Here is a 20,328-nt window from a genome sequence, read left to right as displayed (position 1 = left end):
CCATTCCCAATAAAGTGAATTTGCTTTAGTGATACCTGCAGTCATCAGGGAGCCGGATATCGCAATGGACCCTGTTCCCACACCTTGTGTCTCAACCCTTTCTCCTTGTAGATTGTAAGCTCTTTTGGGCAGGGCTCTCTTCACCTCTTGTATCGGTTACTGATTGCTTTATATGTTACTCTGTATGTCCAATGTATGAAACCCACTTATTGTACAGCGCTGCGGGATATGTTGGCGCTTTATAAATAAATGTTAATGTAATGTAATGTGCTGTAGGTTGCTTACTATTAGGCATATAGAATAAAGGGAGAACCACTTTTGTGACTATTAATTTACCCTCAGGACCTTTTAATATTATAGTTAAAAACAGCATGATACAGAGTATATTAAAAGGACATCCATAGCATAATCCTTATGATTGGCTTAGACTGTATTGTCCCCACATTCCCCAATCCACAGGAAAACTGATTTGTTCTGCAGACATTTCACATCAGTCAGGATTGTGCCCTTCTGAGATATAGTAGTTGGCGAATAAGAGATACAAAACTTTCTGTTGTGAGTGTGTTTTAATAATAAATAATGAACAAATAGGTAGGAAACAGCAGAGAAGAAAGTATTTTATACTAACAAAATGCTGGCTGTGTGCCCTGGACTTTGAGTAGTGATTGATCTGTGCAAACAGTTTTGTACAAGATTTTGTAGAGAACAGAGGATTTTGAACCGTAGTCTCAGAGTTACCCATGGAAATATAATGGAATATGCCATCTTTGGTTCCCAACCACTACTACAAGGTAACATATATAGTGAATCCAACCACTACTGACTGACAACATATACAGTGAATCCCAGACGCTACTGAGCAATAATATATACAGTGCATCCAGCCGGAACTGAGCGATAACCTATCCATTGCATTCAACCTCTGCTGATAACATATACAGTGAATTCAGCCACTACTGACTGATAACATATACGGTGAATTCAGCCAGTACTGAACAATAATATATACAGTGGATCCCTCAAGCCTCTTCTGGGCAATAACAGTGCATCCAACCAGTACTGAGCGATAGTATATACAGTGAATCCAGCCAGTACTGAGCAATAGTATATACAGTGGATCCAGCCAGTACTGAGCGATAGTATATACAGTGGATCCAGCCAGTACTGAGCGATAGTATATACAGTGGATCCAGCCAGTACTGAGTGATAGTATATACAGTGGATCCAGCCAGTACTGAGCAATAGTATATACAGTGGATCCAGCCAGTAATGAGCGATATTATATACAGTGGATCCAGCCAGTACTGAGCAATAGTATATACAGTGGATCCAGCCAGTAATGAGCGATATTATATACAGTGGATCCAGCCAGTACTGAGCGATATTATATACAGTGGATCCAGCCAGTACTGAGCAATAGTATATACAGTGGATCCAGCCAGTACTGAGCGATAGTATATACAGTGGATCCAGCCAGTACTGAGCGATAGTATATACAGTGGATCCAGCCAGTACTGAGCGATAGTATATACAGTGGATCCAGCCAGTACTGAGCAATAGTATATACAGTGGATTCAGCCAGTACTGAGCAATATTATATACAGTGGATCCAGCCAGTACTGAGTGATAGTATATACAGTGGATCTAGCCAGTACTAACTGATAGTATATATAGTGGATCCAGCCAGTACCGATGATAGTATATACAGTGGATCCAGCCAGTACTGAGTGATAGTATATACAGTGGATCTAGCCAGTACTAACTGATAGTATATATAGTGGATCCAGCCAGTACCGATGATAGTATATACAGTGGATCCAGCCAGTACTGACTGATAGTATATACAATAGACCCTGCCACTACTGAGTGATAGCATACTGTATGCAGCGAATACCATCACTATTAAGACATATCCTGCTTGTATTTTCACTCATGATAATCCCAGGAGCCACAGCCCCCCATTTCTACACTTCCTTCTTTGGGAGATAATGGCAGGGGGTGTCCCTGCAGCTGTTTAGTGTACATTTATGACATTTACATATATCAAAAAGTACAATCTAGCGGAGCATATCAACAGGTGTAAAAGAATCCATTCCCTATAATCATTCTTTTAGAGGAATAACATCTGTAGACCCTCAATTCCTGGGGCTGGAGTTATATTCTGTAGGGGTGCCATCATCATATGAGAATGCAAAGAATGAAAAGAGTCAACTGAAGTAGCAAAAATGTTCAGACCTGAAGAAAAAACATGTATTAAATTATTATTTGAATAGGTTGATGACAAAATAAGTGTAACTTAGTCTAACCTGTCTAATCTCTCTATATGCTACAAAGTGTTTTCTGTGGGCAATACTGTATGTATTTAGGGTAATTATTAAGGGGGTTCTTTAGACAAGGCTTCTTCACATTTTATGTACCATCAATACTAAACTTAAAACCAGCACATAGGTGCATGTTTAGTAAAGAACGTGTCTGTGCACTGGGCCCTGTAACTACTGCCTACAGTTAGTAAATAAATACTTCCCTGTGCATATAATGAGCCCTACAGCATGTTATGTTAATGATAATCTTAAACTTGCCAGCAACATGGCCAGTGATGCACAAAGAATGTAGCGTACTCCAGCAGTAAGCAGGTCCATACCCCTTAGCATGGCCCCCAGCCAAACCGTCCCTCAGCCATATATACCCCATAAACAATCCAGTTTTATAATGAGGAGTGTCACTGAAATTACAATCAGGAATAGAGAGATGACTATCTGGCATAACTGGATACAGGTACGGGATCCATTATACGGAAACCTGTCCCGTCCAAAAGTTCTAAATTACGGGAAAGTCCAAACTCCATTTGAATCAAATAATTCTATTTTTTTTTAAATGATTTCTTTTTATTCTGCAATAATAAAACAGTAGCTTGTACTTGATCCCAATTAAGATGAATTAATCCTTATTGGAGGAGACATTACCTCCAACATTTGGGCTTAATCAATGTTTAAATGATTTTTTTTAGTAAACTTAAGATATGGAAATCCTAATTACAGAAGGATCCCTTATCCGGAAAACCCCAGGTCCCAAGCATTCTGAATAACAGGTCCAATGCCTGTATATGGATCTGGAATAGATCATGCTAAATTCCAGGTTCTCCAGGCCTAACATGCATTTTTTAGGGATATAAATCAAGAGCCTCACCCTGCTGACACCCTGTAAATATGCTTTGCTCATGAAGCATTAGGACTAGTTTGGGAGGCTAGACCCTAGATGATTCCCATGTTTAAGTTTTCTCTCTGTTTTCTCGGTACTTACTTGGCAGATAACTATAGTTTTCCTTCTCTATTCTTTGCATCTGGGATTCCAGAAACAGTTTAAAATCAATGCCTGCAGCCCGAGATGGAGAGAGGAAATAACGGGTGGGAATGGTGTGTGCCGCACAGGGATCTACACAGGCAAAGCCAAGGTTATAGAGGATGGTCTCTGCATCTTCCTGGTACAATGAGAGGATTTCTGATACACTGCATTAGATAACAGAAAAGAGAATGAATTAAGAGTTGATACTTTATTTCTGAATATATGCTCATCGGTGCTTAAATTTTAACCTTTTAATAAATAATAATAAATAACAATAAATAATAATAAATAACATAGACATTTTGCACATCCAGTCAGACCTGTACTATTCCCTCACACCCTTTCACACTTTTCACTGTTCCAAAAATAAAAAATGCATTTTTATACCTCAGTTTAATACTTAACAGCTGTTTTGAGCTAAAACATAATACAGATTTATATGGAGGTGTATGCTCGCATATGGAGCAGTGGGGAGAGGTCCCCATTCTCCGTATAAGAGCAAAATGTCAACATTTTAGTGCGGTGGAGCGGCATGCCGCCCCCAAATTTGTGCCGTCCTAGCCCTGGGCCTTTGTGGCCTCAACACAAATCCGGGCCTGGATATGCCCACCTAAGGTAGGTGATATCAGGATAATTCAATCCTTCGGTCCTAGGGCCAACAATCAAATCACAATGAGCCGATGCAGTACCTGTAAAGACTGACACCTGGCCGATTGTCGGACAGATATTGATTAGGGTGGCCCGTTGGGGGGCCCCATACACAGGCAGAAACTCTGCCATATTGGTCTAAAGAACTTGAATCAGCAGCTGAAATCTGCCTGAGTATGGCGCCTTTAGCGCAGTTCAAGGGGTTACTCAGAAGCGTATAACAAGAAACAGGCCGAGCTGCTATTCACAGCTAATTAATCACAAGAAGGAGGGTATCTTACTACTATCCACATACACACTGAATGACTGAATAACACTAAGGCTATTTTTATAGGAAGACATGCATTAGATATGAATGAGACAGCCTATATTAATGCACTGATAATTAAATCCTCTGTGAATGACTGTGACAAATGAAGTAATTACATATTTATATCTGACTTACAACATAGATATTTTTTGCCAAATAGATTTTGACTTTTTTTACTATGGTACATTGATTTAATTATAATAATTACATATCTGTTCTTCTAGGAAAGAAAGGCACAGCATTTAAAACATTTTTTTCTCTGCAGTTCATAATTACTAGGGGTGCTGCATTTCAGCCCAAAAAAAAATAAAAAAAAATGGCCATTAACCTCAATGCATTTGGTGCAGGGAAAAACACTCATTTACTCCAATGCAACTGGGGAAAAAAACCACAAGAAAAAAGTATGCACAAGAATGCATTGTTGCTCTGCACTGGTAAAAGTCATGTGTTTGCCTCAGAAACACTACTATAGTTTATATAAATAGCTGCTGTGTAGCCACGGGGGCAGCCATTCAAGCTGGATAAAGGGAGAAAGGCACAGGTTACATAGCAGATACCAGATGAGCTGTGTAGATTCCTATTGTATTCTACAGAGCTTATCTGTTATCTTCTATGTAAACTGTGCCTTTTTTCCTTTTTTCCAGCTTGAATTACTTTTTTTGATTGTTTTTTATTGGTGGTGATTAAACTCTAGCAAATGTTGTGCCATTTATTACATGACCCCCCATTGCACTGTATACATCCTACCTGGAAGAGGTCTTGATGGTGCTGCTGGATGCCATACTGTTCCCCATGTGAGAGAACTTGGCTCTGGCTTTCTCGTTTTCCATCCTGCTAGCAAAGACAGGCATATAATGAGCATGTCACATTAGGAGAGTCAGTACAGGCCAATATTACAATCCTTCAGCAAAGACATTATAAGTATTACAATATCAGAACTATTTTATTGCAAGCATTAGAGGGCATTTGCCCTAGGCACCTCAAACCATTGGGCAGAAAATGTCTTTAGTGGGTCAATGTAAATTAGCAAACAGAATTGCTGATTTCATGTCTGCACAGGAATCCAAGGAACCTTGTATCAATATTAAAGGTGGCCATACACTGTAAGATCCGCTTGTTTGGCAAGGTCTCCAAGTGATCTTCTCTTGATATGCCCACCTACAGGTGGTCAATACTGGGCTAATGAGATTGTTTGGCCGTAAGGCAAAATGATCAAATTAAAAAGACAGGCATAGGCACCGTTGGTTTGGGGGCCGCACCAACAAGTCGAAGCAGTCCCCAATCTGACGGAAATCAAACCTGCCCAATCGAGATCTAGCCAATTTCAGGCCAGATGTCGGTCAGGGGGGCCCATCGGTGGTGCCCATACACGGGCAGATAATCTGCCAAATTGGTCTAAAGTATCGATATCACCATCTGAAATTGGCCTGTGTATGGCCACCTTTAGAGTGCTAAAATCAGTTTGTCTGCATCATCCTGCGGAGTGTCGGCACATCATGTCATTAATATATCAGCCACCATAAAAGCCACTGTTACATGCTTAAAATGGGTAAATAGATAGTACAGGGTTTAGCATTTATACAGCAGAGTCCTAACTAAAGTAACACCATGGACCTCAAGAAATGCCAACTGTCTTAGAGTGGTGATGTCTCTGGGGGGTGGAATTCCAAGCAGCGGTGTACCTTGTCCTCGCCAGGCAACATCACAGGTTTTTCAAAGTTACACAGCACATGATTCTGAGGGTAATTGTAACTGTGGCCCCCGCGGCACTGTAACTCCCACCACCCCACTGACAGTCTATGGGCCACAGTTGGGCCAGGATAGTTCACTTTGCCTTTACCTAATGCATTACCTATTTTCTCACCACAACATTTCTCACAGCCTGAATATTATCAGAGCATGTAATCACTCTGGTTAGCATCTAAAGCACAAACGTACAAGTTAACATGCAAAGTACAATAGTACAAGATTCCAAGATAAATTGACTTGTGTGCAAACATTCTTACCTTGCAATGAACTTGCAATGATCAGATAACAGGATTGCTAGAGAAAGAAGCCAGTTTTATCAAATCACACACTGACATGGAAACTTGCACTAATCATATTAGAATTAAGCTTAGAATTAATAATCAGCCCTGTAGCACCATCAGATGAATAGACAGGTGAATCTTAGTTTCTGTTTGATGATATGTGACAACCCCAAAGCTTAGCTTTTTAACAGTTACCCAGATCAATCACACTGAGCATGTGCAGTGCCACTGACACCAAAAAGATGACCTAACAAGATCCAAGATGTTGAGCTCCTATGAATGACTTTGAAGGCCTGGATCTTTACTGTGCACTACTCACAATTCTGCAGGAAAGTCCTGGGGTATTGGCCAATCGAAGCAGCAGCAGTTGCACCTGCCACCTGAGCTGATTTAATAAGTTGGCAAAAAGGGCATTTGCCCAGAGCCCACCAGGGTAGGGAGCCCACCTTTTATCTGGGATAACTTTTGGCAGATGCATCCTGCAGACATGGCAAAATCCTCATTTTAACTGGAACTGGACAAGCTTTATTGTATAGTTATTAATTTATTTGACTTTTTTTGCCTGTGCATTTTGTTATTTTTTCTGCTCCCAGGGCTGTTAGTCCAGGAAGGCACACCTGGGGATCAAGTCTACTTCAGTAAGCACAGACCATTACCATCACTACCTGCCTTACTATATTGAACTTCATGTGACTGAGGATTATTCTTTAGCAAATTTCCTAGGGCAATGGGGGCCCACCAATGAAATTTTGCCCAGGGCCCGCTGGTTACTTAAAGCAGTGGTTAAGGACATCCTTATATATAACCTGATTCTGTCTAATCTAGCTTTGCCTTTACCTTCTGCTCCCAGGTTGAAATCATCATCAGTGCTGTTTTCTTTACTCCAAGTGCCTGCTGGGAAAAAGTGTTGGTTAGTGCTGATATACAGGTAATTCTTTGAAATTTTGGCACTGGTCAGTCCTTTTGTGACAGTGTCCCCATATGGGACGTAGGTTGCTCCTAAACATGGAAGCATGATTTATATACTTTCTGGAGCTGCACGTACAAGTCACAATGTGGCCATACACAGGCGGTCTGAGTACGATGCTTGTAATAATGGGTTTGTGGAGATTTAACCAGGTTCTATGGATATGTTTAAAGAAAATCTAATACAGGTATGGGACAAATTTAAAAAAAAATCATTTTCAAAAATTGAATAAACCCAATAGGATTGTTTTGCCTCCAATAAGGATTAATTATATCTTAGTTGGGATCAAGTACAAGGTACTGGTTTATTATTACAGAGAAAAAGGTAATCATTTTTAAAAATTAGAATTATTTGCTTATAAGGGGGTCTAAGGGAGATGGCCTTTCCTTGATTTGTAACTTTCTGCATAACAGGTTTCCGGATAATGGATACCATACCATTCTTTTCACAGTACCTATGAACTACTGTGTTTCAAAATTGAAATAGATCACATACCACTAACCTTCATACTGTGTATGTTTTATGAGTTACGTCAGCTAAATCCATGTATGTGATACAGCTATTGTAACATTGTGTCTACGTTGTGAATCATTTATGTCGTTAAGTAAAATCACACAGGTCACTGGGGTGGAGTCAGTGTTCCCCAACCCTTTAAATAGCATTTTGTCATACATTTTGTAAGAGCTCTTGTAAAGTGGCCAGAACCCAAAAATGTCTGCTGGGATGTGTTCTATATGTTAATAAACTACTTTTTGTAGAAGAAATGTACATTGAGCATCTTCACATAGCTATCAATAAGTAACAGTCTCTGCCAAATCAGCCTGTGAGCCAAACAAGCCAAATGGGTGGAGACCATATGAGGGGCCACACATGGTAGGGCCACCTATTACATTCATTTCTTTTAATGGGTTTAAATTTGCTTGTAAAAAAACCAACACTTTTTCTTTCTATGTTTGACCACATGATGGCACTGTTGGTATCCATTAAGCTGTGTGTGAGGAAATTTTTCTTGCACAGCTGTAAAATGCCTTTAAAGGCCTGAAATAACCCTTTCTCCATGTCTGTGTTATGCAGAGAAAACATTTAAATAATTCTGCATACATAGGAGAGCTGTGCAGTTTACTTCAATTATATTGTATTACCTCTTATATGAGACAGATAAGTATCCTCAGGTGCTCCTTCCACAGAAGATCTACAGAATTTAAAAATATAAAACATTTCAGTATATTAAAAGGTTCATCTATATATGAATGTATATTGGTAAAAGAATAGGCAAACTTCCTGCATGATGTAAGGGCTAAGGGCTTATCTACACAGTTGCTAAATTGCCAAGAGCAACCAATCAGAAATTAGTTTTGATCAGTTTACTACAAGTTAGAAAATGATCAAAGTTGGTCCATGAGAGGGTCAGTCCATCCAAATTCTGTATAGCCTAACATTTATATTCCTATTGATAGGAAACTATAGGAAAGATTGCTTGTCCATAGGATGCTTTATCTTTAAAAGCAGAAAGAAAACATTTTGACTTGGTATTTGAGAGGCGTTGGGTGTGATGTTAGCACCCATTGCAGTTATTTTGTAGCTCAGTTGAGCGTAACCAGCTTGGAAGTGGGTGGGGCTAGAACCTCCTTTCCCCCATCAGACCATCAGAATTCTCACAAAAACATCAGTAAAGTGCTTAATGTCAAAACAGCTAAACAGGACTGTATATCTGTACTACAGGACTAGAATTAGAGGATATGGGCCCCCTGATAGACTCTGTGGGGCAGGGGTTCTAATTAAATACAGTGTATCAAGGGTGCCCACCTGCATCCCTCCAGCTGTTTGGGGTTGCACTGCATTGTTCCCTCGGCATCTGGCTCTTAGTGTTGATGTTTAACAACTGCTGGAGAGTTGCAGGTCTGTGATGTATATACTTAAAAGTGATCTAAACCCATAAATACATTTGCTCCTATTGATCCTCTAAGCACATCTGCAATTTACATTAATTTTCTATTTTTACTGCTTTACTGTTTTATACAACCTATAGCAGCCTTCCAGCTCAAAAGCTGTCTTTGAAGAGCAGAGTGTCTATGTTCTAGATTGTAGGATATGTCCAACAACTCACAACAAAGGATGAGAGGTTTAGGTGTACAAGCCTGAGCCTTCAGCTAAGGGAGCGATATCCCATGAAGTGCCTGCTCTACAATTAAACAGCGATATGCACTTTCTAGGGTTGCTGACTCTCCCAACAGCCTGCTATCAGCAGTCCAACACATACAAATATCTCAGAAACCACTAAAAATAGAAAATAAATAAAAGAGCTTAGAACCACCCTGAGCAGGGGCGCTGCTGCCATGAGGTGAGTTTAGAAACTCCCGGCAAGATACCAGGTGACAAAATGCCACTCCCGGTAACTTAAAGAGCCAAAATGTGACCTTTTAAATTGAAATTTTGGCCCTTCAAGTGCAGAGAGCACTATTGCCCTCTCTGTGCTACCCATGTACCCCCCTCTAACACGAAAAAGCTAAGCGCAGGGAGAGCGAGGGGGGGGGGGGGCGGCATTAACTTGGCTGCCCCAGGTGGCTAGGACCCCTGACCCTGAGTGACTTTACATGAATTCATTTTTTATGCTTAGATGGCATTTTAATAGATTAAGCAATTATTACAAAAGGGGTGCCTCTAGTACTTGGGATCCCATCCCAGAGAATAATTGGCACTCCTTGTGGTCACTTTGCTTCCCAGCATGCAAAAGGTCCCAAAAGGCACAAACACGCCCAAAATGTCATGACCCTTAGGCCACTGGTTTGTCTGCAATGTAATCATCCCGCCCTATTGTTTGTTTTTCGACAAGGTCAAATGTGGCAAGCTTAACTGGGTGTGCCTTATTCCTAAGGAGCTGGGCTAATTTTGCACTTATACCTAAGCAGCGTAGGGCTAATTTTGCACTTATACCTAAGCAGCGTAGGGCTAATTTTGCACTTATACCTAAGCGGCGTAGGGCTAATTTTGCACTTATACCTAAGCGGCGTAGGACTAATTTTGCACTTATACCTAAGCGGCGTAGGGCTAATTTTGCACTTATACCTAAGCGGCGTAGGGCTAATTTTGCACTTATACCTAAGCGGCGTAGGGCTAATTTTGCACTTATACCTAAGCGGCAGAGGGCTAATTTTGCACTTATACCTAAGCGGCATAGGGCTAATTTTGCACTTAAGCAGTATAGGGTTAATTTTGCACTTATACCTAGGCGGCATAGGGCTAATTTTGCACTTAAGCAGTATAGGGTTAATTTTGCACTTATACCTAGGCGGCACAGGGCTAATTTTGCACTTCTTGCTCTCAGCATAGTTACTCCATGTGTAGTTCTTACTGCAGTGGTAAGCATTCTGTTTACTAGGCCGGTTGCTGTGCTAGTAAAAGATTGCACTAATGCTGGGAACAAAAGGTTGGATCTAATAAACCAGTTTTCTATGCACTGGGCCCCCATAATAAAAGTACCCAAAATCTTATGATCTGGCTCAGTGTCCGACTGGCCCACCAGGATACCAGGAAAACTCCCGGTGGGCCCAGGTGTCAGTGGGCCCTCCTGCTCCTGACCATTTGGCCTGTTTCATTGTCATTCCCTATTTCTGAATGGGAAGCAAGAGGGTATAGATGGAGGAATAGATGCTAGCATGTAAATAAAAGAGACTAGGTGAATAAAGAGGTTGGGTGAGGAAAGGAGGAAAAATAGTTTGGAAAGTGGGCCTATGGTCTAAGGTTTTCTGGTGGGCCCCTGGGGTCCCAGTCCGACACTGATCTGGCTATCTCCCCACATTTCATGCTGTGTCTCAGCGCTCTGCAGATGGGATGGTGCAACTGTACATGGCTGGGGTTTGTCAGCTCTCTGGTAAACACAGGATGTGAGGTTTAGCCGAAACACAGTTTAGCACAGAGGTGTCGGAAGCTAAATTTAGCACTTCTTAGTGTAATGATTCTATTTTTGGAGACAGTTTGCAACTTCCTTTGAGGTTCAGCCAATCAGTGGCCTAACCTGTACTGTTTTATAGTTTACTAAAGAAAGGAAAGAGGATATAACTGCTTTGTAGATGACAATATTGAATGTCCTAGTTCATGATGTGACCCCCCCCCCCCCAGCATGAAATAGCGGCTGGCACACAGGCACAGAATATTTATTTTGCTGTATCGGCACACATTGTCCCAACTGCTTAGCACTTATTTTTCCTTATTGTGCTCCACCTCCCACACCTACCTGCAATCTTGAAGCCAATGTTGAATCATGTTAATGGAACCTCCTTCTAAAAACAGAGCTCAATGTTAAAATTAAAAGGACAGTGTGTTACAGTATTCAGCAGGCTCAATGCAGCCCTAGGGCTAAAGACATGCCATGTTTTCATGGGAGTGTCCTTAAAACACTTTGTCATAGATTGCCTCTCCCATTTATTGCATAACTACAACAACATGCCAGCATCAGAAAAGTCTGGTTGAAGCTGCAATTTTGAAATGTTAGAAGGCTGATGGGAGTTGTCAATATTGTATTACATAAAAATCAAGTTCCACATAAATCCCATAGTGCCTGAATCAATATGCAATGTGCAAGGTACAAAAGTAAATGCTAAAAGTTTCAATATATATATACTGTATATATATACTTGCAAACTGCAATCACATTTTTCTGGCAACAGTGTGGGTACAGTGTGGGTTATTTATCAACATTGGGCAGATTTGTCCATGGGTAATAACTCATGGCCAGGGCCGGATTTATAAGCCGGGCGCCCCGAGGCCGCCCCCTGTCCGTCGGCGTCCCCGCCCCCCTGCACGTGCGCATGCGCAACCGGCGCACACACCACCCCTCCCGCGCATGCGCACAGTCGCAATCACGCATGCGCAGTCTTTTCTGTTGCATACGGAGCTGTGGGGGAGAGGTCCCCATTGCTCCGTATACGGCAAAAAACTTTAATATTTTGGTGCGGCAGGGCGGCATGCCGCCCCCCAATTTGTGCCGCCCTAGGCCCGGGCCTTTGTGGCCTTTCCACAAATCTGGGCCTGCTCATGGCAACCAATCAAATTGCTGTATTCATTGTTCTACAAGTAGCTGGCTAAAAAAAGCCAATCACGGTTGCTATGGGTTGCTGCCCACAGGCAAATTTTCCCAGTGTTGATAAATGAGCCCCAATGAGTCTTCTGAGGGTGTCACTAACGTCAGCAGCCAAAAACTATTTCTCTGTGAAGCTACAATTGTATTGTTATTGTTACTTTTTATTAGTTATCTTTCTATTTAGGCCCTCCTCTATTCATATTCCTGTCTCTCTTTCAAATCACTGCCTGGTTGCCTGGTTAGATTGGACCCTAGCAACTAGATAGCTGATGAAACTACAAACCGGGGAGCTGATGCACAAAATGCTAAATGAAACACAAATAGTAAAAAATTAAGACCAATTGCAAATTTTCTCAGTATAGCACTCTCTACATCAAACCCAAAGTTAATTTAAAGGACAAATCAAGCCTAAATATTTTTTTTTTTGCCTAATGAAAGAAAACTAAATTTTAAGCAACTTTGCAATACACAAGCAGCAGACTGACCCGACTTGCTGGAGGAAACTGAGCTTTGCAACAGTAAAAAAGTAATAACCAGGAGTTCATGCAGCTTTCAGTAGCAATTACATTTACAAATAACGTTTAAAGAACTTAAAATTTTTAATAATTTCATATTGAAAAGTTGCTTATAATTATGTTTTAGAAAACAAAAATATTTTGTGGGTTGATGCATCCTGAATGACCCCTATGAATGCTTGGTCACTCACTGGGAAGCATCTTTGCCACACAATGGGCCATGGTCAGCAATATTGTGTAAATAGACCCTGAATAGAACCGGCATTTACGCCAATATCACCTCCTCCCCAAACCCACTGCATAAACTTGTTATTACCATACTAACAACTTGCACTCACTTTCCACAAATACATTATCCAGATCTTGGTATGTAAACTCTGGCAACTTCATGATTACATCCACGGTATCATCCTCTTCCAGCGCTGTGTGCCAGTGGCGTGACCGTTGCTTCCATGCTGAATGGCGCTCGGATGTAGCAGATCTCTGTGAATGTGAGCATTTCATGTGTGATAGGGCTTGGCAACAGCAAGACTCACTGCTGGATAAAAATAAAATAATAGAGGTTTGTATTACACCATTGAAATGCAACCGCCTAGGGTATTTTTTTTTTTATACTGCTATCCTAGTTATAGGGTCATTTACACAAACTGTGCTCAGTGCTGTCAAAAGAGTGGTCAAAACGGCTTCCATTAGCAGCCCTACACTATGTATCCTAGAGAAAGTTGGACAGCACTGCCATAGCTAATGCAAAGGATAGGGACCATGGAGTTACACTCTTGTTGACACTGCTTTAAATAAGCACAAATTGGACTGTGGCTTCACAGAAACTCTAAAGCAGGGATCCCCAACCATTTTACTTGTGAGCTACACTCAGATGTTCAGAGTGTTGGTGAGCCACACAAGCAGGAAAACAGTTCTTTGGGGATGCCAAATAAGGGCTGTGATTGGCTATTCAGTAGCCCCATGGGGACTGCTGGGCTGCAGGAGGCTCTGCTTGGAGTGAAACTGTGTCTCTGTGCTTCTAAAACTTGCCCCCAAGCCAGAAATTTACAAATGGCCACTGGGAGTGACATCAAACTTAGGACTGACGTTTACCCGCAGGCTGACAATCTGCCCTGTGTGCCGCTGCCCTAAACATTGCATCTTCCCAACTCCAAGTGTCAGTGGGAAAATATTTCATATTAAGTTTACACCAACAGTCCCTCATCTGACAGAAGCTGAAAGGAGCAATGATCTGCTAAAGCCAGTTGAAATATAGAAATCTGCCTAAATCTGGAATATTCCATTGGACACCGTAGATTTAGATACAGACATTCACCTTTATGTCCTGCAACCTGCTTGGAAATGCTCACGCTTAATGCCATTTTATATAATTCTACTAATAAATAATTATTATATGTGTGTGTGGGACCTTTGGCACCCATCTGGGGTAATGTTATTAAGGAACTTGTAAACTCTCTGGCTGGATACACTTAGAGGCACATTCATCAAAGTATGAGTTCGAAACCCGAAATGGGAAAAATTCGGATTAGCTACGATAATTTCTGATGATCGCAAATATCACGAAAATGCTTATGAAAAAATCGGAATAGTCACGATAATATCGTAATGGCGATCTGAAAGTCACAAAATGTTCGTAACGAATGATCATAAATGGCGGGAAATCCTTTCCAAATTTGATCCTTCTTTGCATGATTTTGGAAGCCTCCCATAAGACTCAATGGCAGCTCCAACCTGGTCCAAGGAAAGTCACAATACCGAAGCTTGAATAAATCCAAAACTTCAGTACGAAAAAGTTGCGCAAAGTACGAAAAAGTCACAGAAAATACTTACAGTACGACCAAATACAATTTTTTTGTATATTGTACCTGTCATACTTTAATAAATGTGCCCCTTAGTGATACAAGATGTCTGTGACATCTTACAGCAGCCTCTGCACCACAGATTGCCAGTCTGGGCCTGCTGACAGCAGTCTAGATGGATATTCCATAAACAGCTGCAAGCTGTATACTGTCTATATTATATGTAGGAAAGTGCAGCTGTAACTGTCCCTTGTATAGTTTTGGGTTTGCCTGGTCCACATCCATACATACATACATAATATGCTAAAAAAAATACATTCGTCTGCTGTCAGTAGAACTCTACAAAATGTTATGGCCCCTTCCCAAGCCTGCCTTCACTCCCACCCTATCTCCTAATACCCCTTTCTATAATAAATGCATTATCTAACCAAAACAACTAGAAAAGAGGCACGGGCATTATTAACTTACCAAATGCTTCAGCAAAGACTTCAGCTGCCTGACTGAACTGCAGTGAGAAAGTCAGATGCTTATTGTACAGGAAGTGTCAGGCAGTTGTGTGAGGTTATCATGGCATGGCAAGGCGTTTTTATGTAAAACCACAGAAATGTCATTTCTTGCACTCCGGCATCGCTTCTTAGACCGCTATCACTAGTGGCTGATATTACTGTTATTAGATACCAACAACTGCACATAAGCCGTATACACAAAGGAAGTCAGAAAGACAGCGAGCCTGAATATAACTGAACAGAAAGAGAAGTACAGTGAATGCAGAATAAATCTGCAAAATAATCTGTAAAAATAAATTGTCTTTGGTACAAACAGCTCTTTAATACTGGACTCTTAATACAACAACTGTTTAATACAGGAGCCATATATTTTAGTTCCAATCTTCCATTTACTGTTCATCTTTATAGTAATCGCACCCGGTGTACAATCTGCAGTTCCAAACAATTGTAGTTTTTTTTCTGAATATACCTTGTTATGTTGTAGCCTTCTAAAAGAAACATTTTGGAGTTTACAAAGTTTACAAAGAAATGTGCAATAATTTATACATATAATTGTATGTTCTATGGGGGGAGCTGGAGTCTTCTTTCTCCTTTTTGTGCAGTGTTTGTCTCTCTGTCTGTACTCTATATATAATGTAAAGATGTACAGCATAGTGTATAGAAACAGTGCTATATAAACATACCAACAGTAATTTAAATATGGATAAGATATTCTGAGTGATTCATCTATTGGTAAACAAAATGTCATCCACTGCTACAATATCTACAGTTAGTTAGAAGGCAGTGATACTTGCGAATCCCAAATTGATACTAGTTTAGGTCTTCTATAGTATATAATTATGTAGAACCACTGATATAATATCTAAAAGGAAAACTAAACTCTAAAAACAAATATACTAGAAATGCCATATTTTATATACTGGACTTACTGCCGCATCCTAAAAGATCAGCATTTCTGTAATGGAAATCTGATTGGCTGTTGTTGGCCCCACCCAGTTTTTCTATCCTTGGCCACAGTTATATAGTAAAAACCACTGTTCAAAGTTCGTGGACCTTGGTTTTAATAGTGTCTGCCCACTTTTTCTAACCTGGAACTGCAGTTACCCAGTGACCAACTCTGCAAATTTAAGGTCCCTAGGATTAATAGAAAGAACGGCAGCAGTTTAAATTGAAACCAATAAAAGTCAGTACGTGAATTATACTTTATATTTAAGCCAATGAAATTCAATGGATGAAATCTGATTGGCTGTTGTTGGCTCTACCCACTTTTCTAAACTTGGTATGTAGTCACCCAGTGACAAACTGTGCAAAGTTTGGGGACCCTGGCATTAAACAAGTTTCCCCACTGAAAACAGTGAAAGAAATGTGATTGGCTTCTGGTGGCCCCGCCCACTTTTTCTAACCTTGACTACATACTGTGAAGAGTTTGGGACCCTGGTGTTATTACTGTGAGAATGGCAGCAGGTTGAACCAATAACTAGCTGAGCTGGCACGTTATCCAGAAAGCTCTGAATTGTGGAAAGGGGGCCTCCCAGAAGCACTCTTTGAGTCAAATAATTCAATAACATGATTTCCTTTTTCTCTGTAATAATAAAACAGTGCCTTGTACTTGATCCCAACTAAGATATAATCAATCCTTATTGGAGGCAAAACAAGCCTATTGGGCTTATTTAAAGGAGACATATTGGATAAATGGAAAAACCCTAATTTTGTAGGCAATTATGAATAATATACAGTGCTGGTTTCACTTTGGGCTAAACATTAATCCTCTCTGTAACAATGGCCCCTTTATTGGAGCTCCCTATAGATCCTATCAGTGCTCCGTCCCTGTTTCAAATGAAGGGTGGGCGTGTCCTAACAGTCCCTGCCAGAAGCACAGAGGGAGGGGATAGCCAATCACAGCCCTGCACTCACACAAGCAAAGACAGTTTTCAGTTCCCTATCAGGTCAGCCTAGCTGCTGATTGGTTCCTATCTTACAGTGCAGGGTACTGAGAACCACCGCTCCCCTGCACATCCAGAGAATTCAGCCAGCAGGAAGTGGAACAGATGGGCGGGGCTAGTGGGGTTTTGGTGGAATTTCTCAATAAGTCAGTCCTAAACACAACTTTTTTAAGCACAATCCTTCTATATTTAAAGGAGTATAATTCACTGCTTCATTCTTAATTTTTATATGATATGTCTCCTTTAATGTTTAAATGATTTTTTAGTAGAAAGATCCCTTATCTGGAATACCCCAGGTCCTAAACATTCTGAATAACAGGTTTCATACCTGTATTTGTTATTGTATCATTATAAAATTTTGAAATGCAACTGGTGTAATTGTCCTTTAATGTTGGGACCATGATTAATGACAATACTGTGGGAGCCAGTTTAACCAGTCTCTGCCAATTATAAGAGTAATTATAACAAGGGTGGCATCTACAAGCTTATTGCAAACTAGGAAGAAGCAGAGCCCCACACCCATGTACAAATATCCATCTGGTTCAATCTGAGCAATGCAGAATGGCATCAGGTTACAGCTGCTTTATTAACCAACTGATGTATTACTAAGTTGTACTTATAATAATAATAATAATAATAATAACTCTGGCCAGTAAGGAAAGGAAGTAAAGGATAGAAGATTCCACATGGGGTGATTTTCTATAGGAAATAAAGGTCAGTAGATTATTAAACTGATTATTAATCAAACTGCATTCATCTGCTCAACAAATCTTCATTCTTCTTACTCATGATGGTGGCAGTTCCGGACTGGGATACAAAATACAGTAGGACCTGGTATTTCAAAGATACCAAAACATCCCCCCACCAACCCACTAATTAGTGACTGGCATCTTACAGCAGCCCCTCTGGCATTTGCCACAATCCACAGATTGCCAGTCCGGCTCTGGATGGGGGTGATAACAGTTTATTCCTAATCACTGCCTCCCACAGTGGCTGAAACCAGTGCAGCCAGCAGGCACCATACAGCAAGTTACCCAATGTGAACTGAATCTTATCATGAGGGAAAATCACCTCAGTCTTGTGATATATTGGTTTGTTTATCTGCAGCAGCAGCAGCACCCTCACAGCATGACATCCTCACTCACTAACATGGTAATATCAATATAAGCATAAACCCAATATAATATTCAGTTGAATTAGATGCTTGCATCATATCCTCTGTGCTGAATGTGTCATTTTTATTTATAGCCATTTCATAGGAAAGAGGAAGAATTTCATCTAAGGCTACATAGTGTCTTGGCAGAGTTGATAAAACAGAATTGTTACGGCTAAGGCTACACCCCCTACATCCAGTAAGGAGATAGGAATAATATATCATAAAGCCAAACTCTGCATCTATTGACAAAGCACAGAAAGCTGTTAAATAACATAATGCTGCATATTCTATCAAGTTATTCTGTATTAGTTGCATAGTAGCAATTGTGTTGTTCACTGTCTCTACAACAGGGAATGTTCAAGTATTTCAAGGCAAGACAGCACCCATGCATAATTTTATTTTTAGTTCAGGTAAGGATAATAATTTGATCATCCTTTCCTGTCTCCCCAAATATTTTCAATCTCTAAGTCTAAAGGTTCTGAAACTTCATATTTGTGATAGTTAAGCCCCCCACACAGTTCTGTGGTAAGACCTATTGAATTAAGGTTACTCTTTTAGCAGGACTTGCTGTGTTGCTCCCATGCTGCAGGGATTGGCGAGATCATAGGTGAATTTGGAAACTTGGAAAGTCTGATGAGTGTATTGGGGTAGTTGCTGATGAGTAGATTATTGCATATTGGCCTTATGTAAGCAAACTTAATTTAGACTTTTCACGATCAAGCACACCCTACAATAACCTTGTCAGGCCTTACCTCAAATCATTTTAAAGTTTACTTATATGAAAACAAAAATATAACAGGCAACTTAAAAAAAATATATATATATCTTGCCCTCCTGTTCACTATGGCCTCAGGGTCACTATGGCCTCAGGGTCAGCCCCATATTTTTAGAACCACTGACTTAAGCAGATGCAACAGTCAGAGGCAATGGGCAGTCCTCAAATGTCAATGGTGTTGCTGTAAGATGCTATGAACCAAGCCTATCCAGGTAGAGGCATGTGGGCCAGATGTGGCTCTAGCAAAGGATTTTTATTGTCTCATACTCCACTCAGAGGGTCCGTAGACTTCACTATACAACATCTTCATTGGATCTGGCCTTCCAACATACTGTATACAATATAATTGGCCCACTACTTGTGATAAGTTGGACAGCACTTCTATAGACAATTACAACTTGGGGATGGCCTTGATGCTTGGTCAAGGAAATTTTCAGTCTATGCATAGCTCAAAGTTATTGTTGAGCTATGGATGCTACAGGTGAGAACTACTTGCTGCCAGGGTACTATACAGTCGATAACTGTCATTTTTTTTTTTTTTAAAAAGGCAATTTATGAATTTTTATATAAATTATATAGAATCTGTAATAAAATATGGAGCACCTGATAAGATTTGCTATATAAATACCCCAGCTATTTGTATTACGTGTGGAGCTTTCGAGAGAAGATGATCTTTAGTCAGATTGCTTGGAAGTGACATGCAGAACAAGTGCAGAGCGTTTAGTGGCATTCGTGTAATGTACTGCACAGACTCCTTATAAACACACTAGTGGGAAAGATAAAATGGGATGTTACCAACAAGGAAGGCAAAATGTATAACCCTAGCATGAGCCAAGAGGTGTGCCTGACAGGCAAGCTTACTGGAGATGTGTTACTACATGTGTAGAACAGAATTGTGATGTAACAGCCAAGGATAAAGCTAATCTTTAATTGTGCATCTGGTAAAGAAATGTATCCAAACTGCTTACATCTTATAAAGTGCAGCACTAGCTTTATTGAGAAGGGCATGTATGTTATTTAGTGATCCAAATAGGTCCAGACTGCATCCCTCATCTCTGAGAACAGTGAAAAGGGTGGCAGTGAGCTGATTTGGTGCCCCTAATATAATAGAACTACAATTCTCAAAGAAGAAACAAGAGCCCAGCAAATTGTACAATGCCAAGTGTTGGCTTATGAGCCTATGATTAAGTGCTGGATAAGCACAAAACGCGCCCAGCTTTGTACATGGAGGTTTCTTTATAATAAAGATATTTA

At 40.4% G+C, this 20,328-nt stretch overlaps 1 protein-coding gene across 3 annotated transcripts in view; it reads right to left on the bottom strand.

Annotated features, from left to right (window-relative positions):
• Positions 1–423: 423 nt before the first annotated feature.
• The window catches only part of tespa1 (thymocyte expressed, positive selection associated 1), a 30,032-nt gene continuing 10,127 nt past the window's right edge, over positions 424–20,328 (bottom strand). Inside the window, exons 1-9 of one of the 3 annotated variants that reach the window (XM_018091711.2) lie at positions 15,163–15,359; positions 13,231–13,430; positions 11,532–11,577; positions 8,440–8,489; positions 7,168–7,224; positions 6,307–6,343; positions 5,048–5,131; positions 3,301–3,506; positions 1,681–2,235 (exon numbers count right to left, since the gene is read on the bottom strand). In XM_018091711.2, coding sequence (XP_017947200.2) covers positions 2,111–2,235; positions 3,301–3,506; positions 5,048–5,131; positions 6,307–6,343; positions 7,168–7,224; positions 8,440–8,489; positions 11,532–11,577; positions 13,231–13,396 — 771 coding nt within the window. In that variant the 5' untranslated portion in view covers positions 13,397–13,430; positions 15,163–15,359 and the 3' untranslated portion in view covers positions 1,681–2,110. Of the gene's footprint in view, positions 2,236–3,300; positions 3,507–5,047; positions 5,132–6,306; positions 6,344–7,167; positions 7,225–8,439; positions 8,490–11,531; positions 11,578–13,230; positions 13,431–15,162; positions 15,360–20,328 lie in introns of those variants that run through there. The other 2 variants (XM_031897189.1, XM_031897190.1) reach the window with 2 other exon arrangements.

The sequence above is a fragment of the Xenopus tropicalis genome, chromosome 2, assembly GCF_000004195.4.
Source record: "Xenopus tropicalis strain Nigerian chromosome 2, UCB_Xtro_10.0, whole genome shotgun sequence".
Lineage (NCBI taxonomy): Eukaryota > Metazoa > Chordata > Amphibia > Anura > Pipidae > Xenopus > Xenopus tropicalis.
The sequence above is the reverse complement of the archived record's forward strand: the minus strand, read 5'-3'. Positions and strand labels throughout refer to the sequence as shown.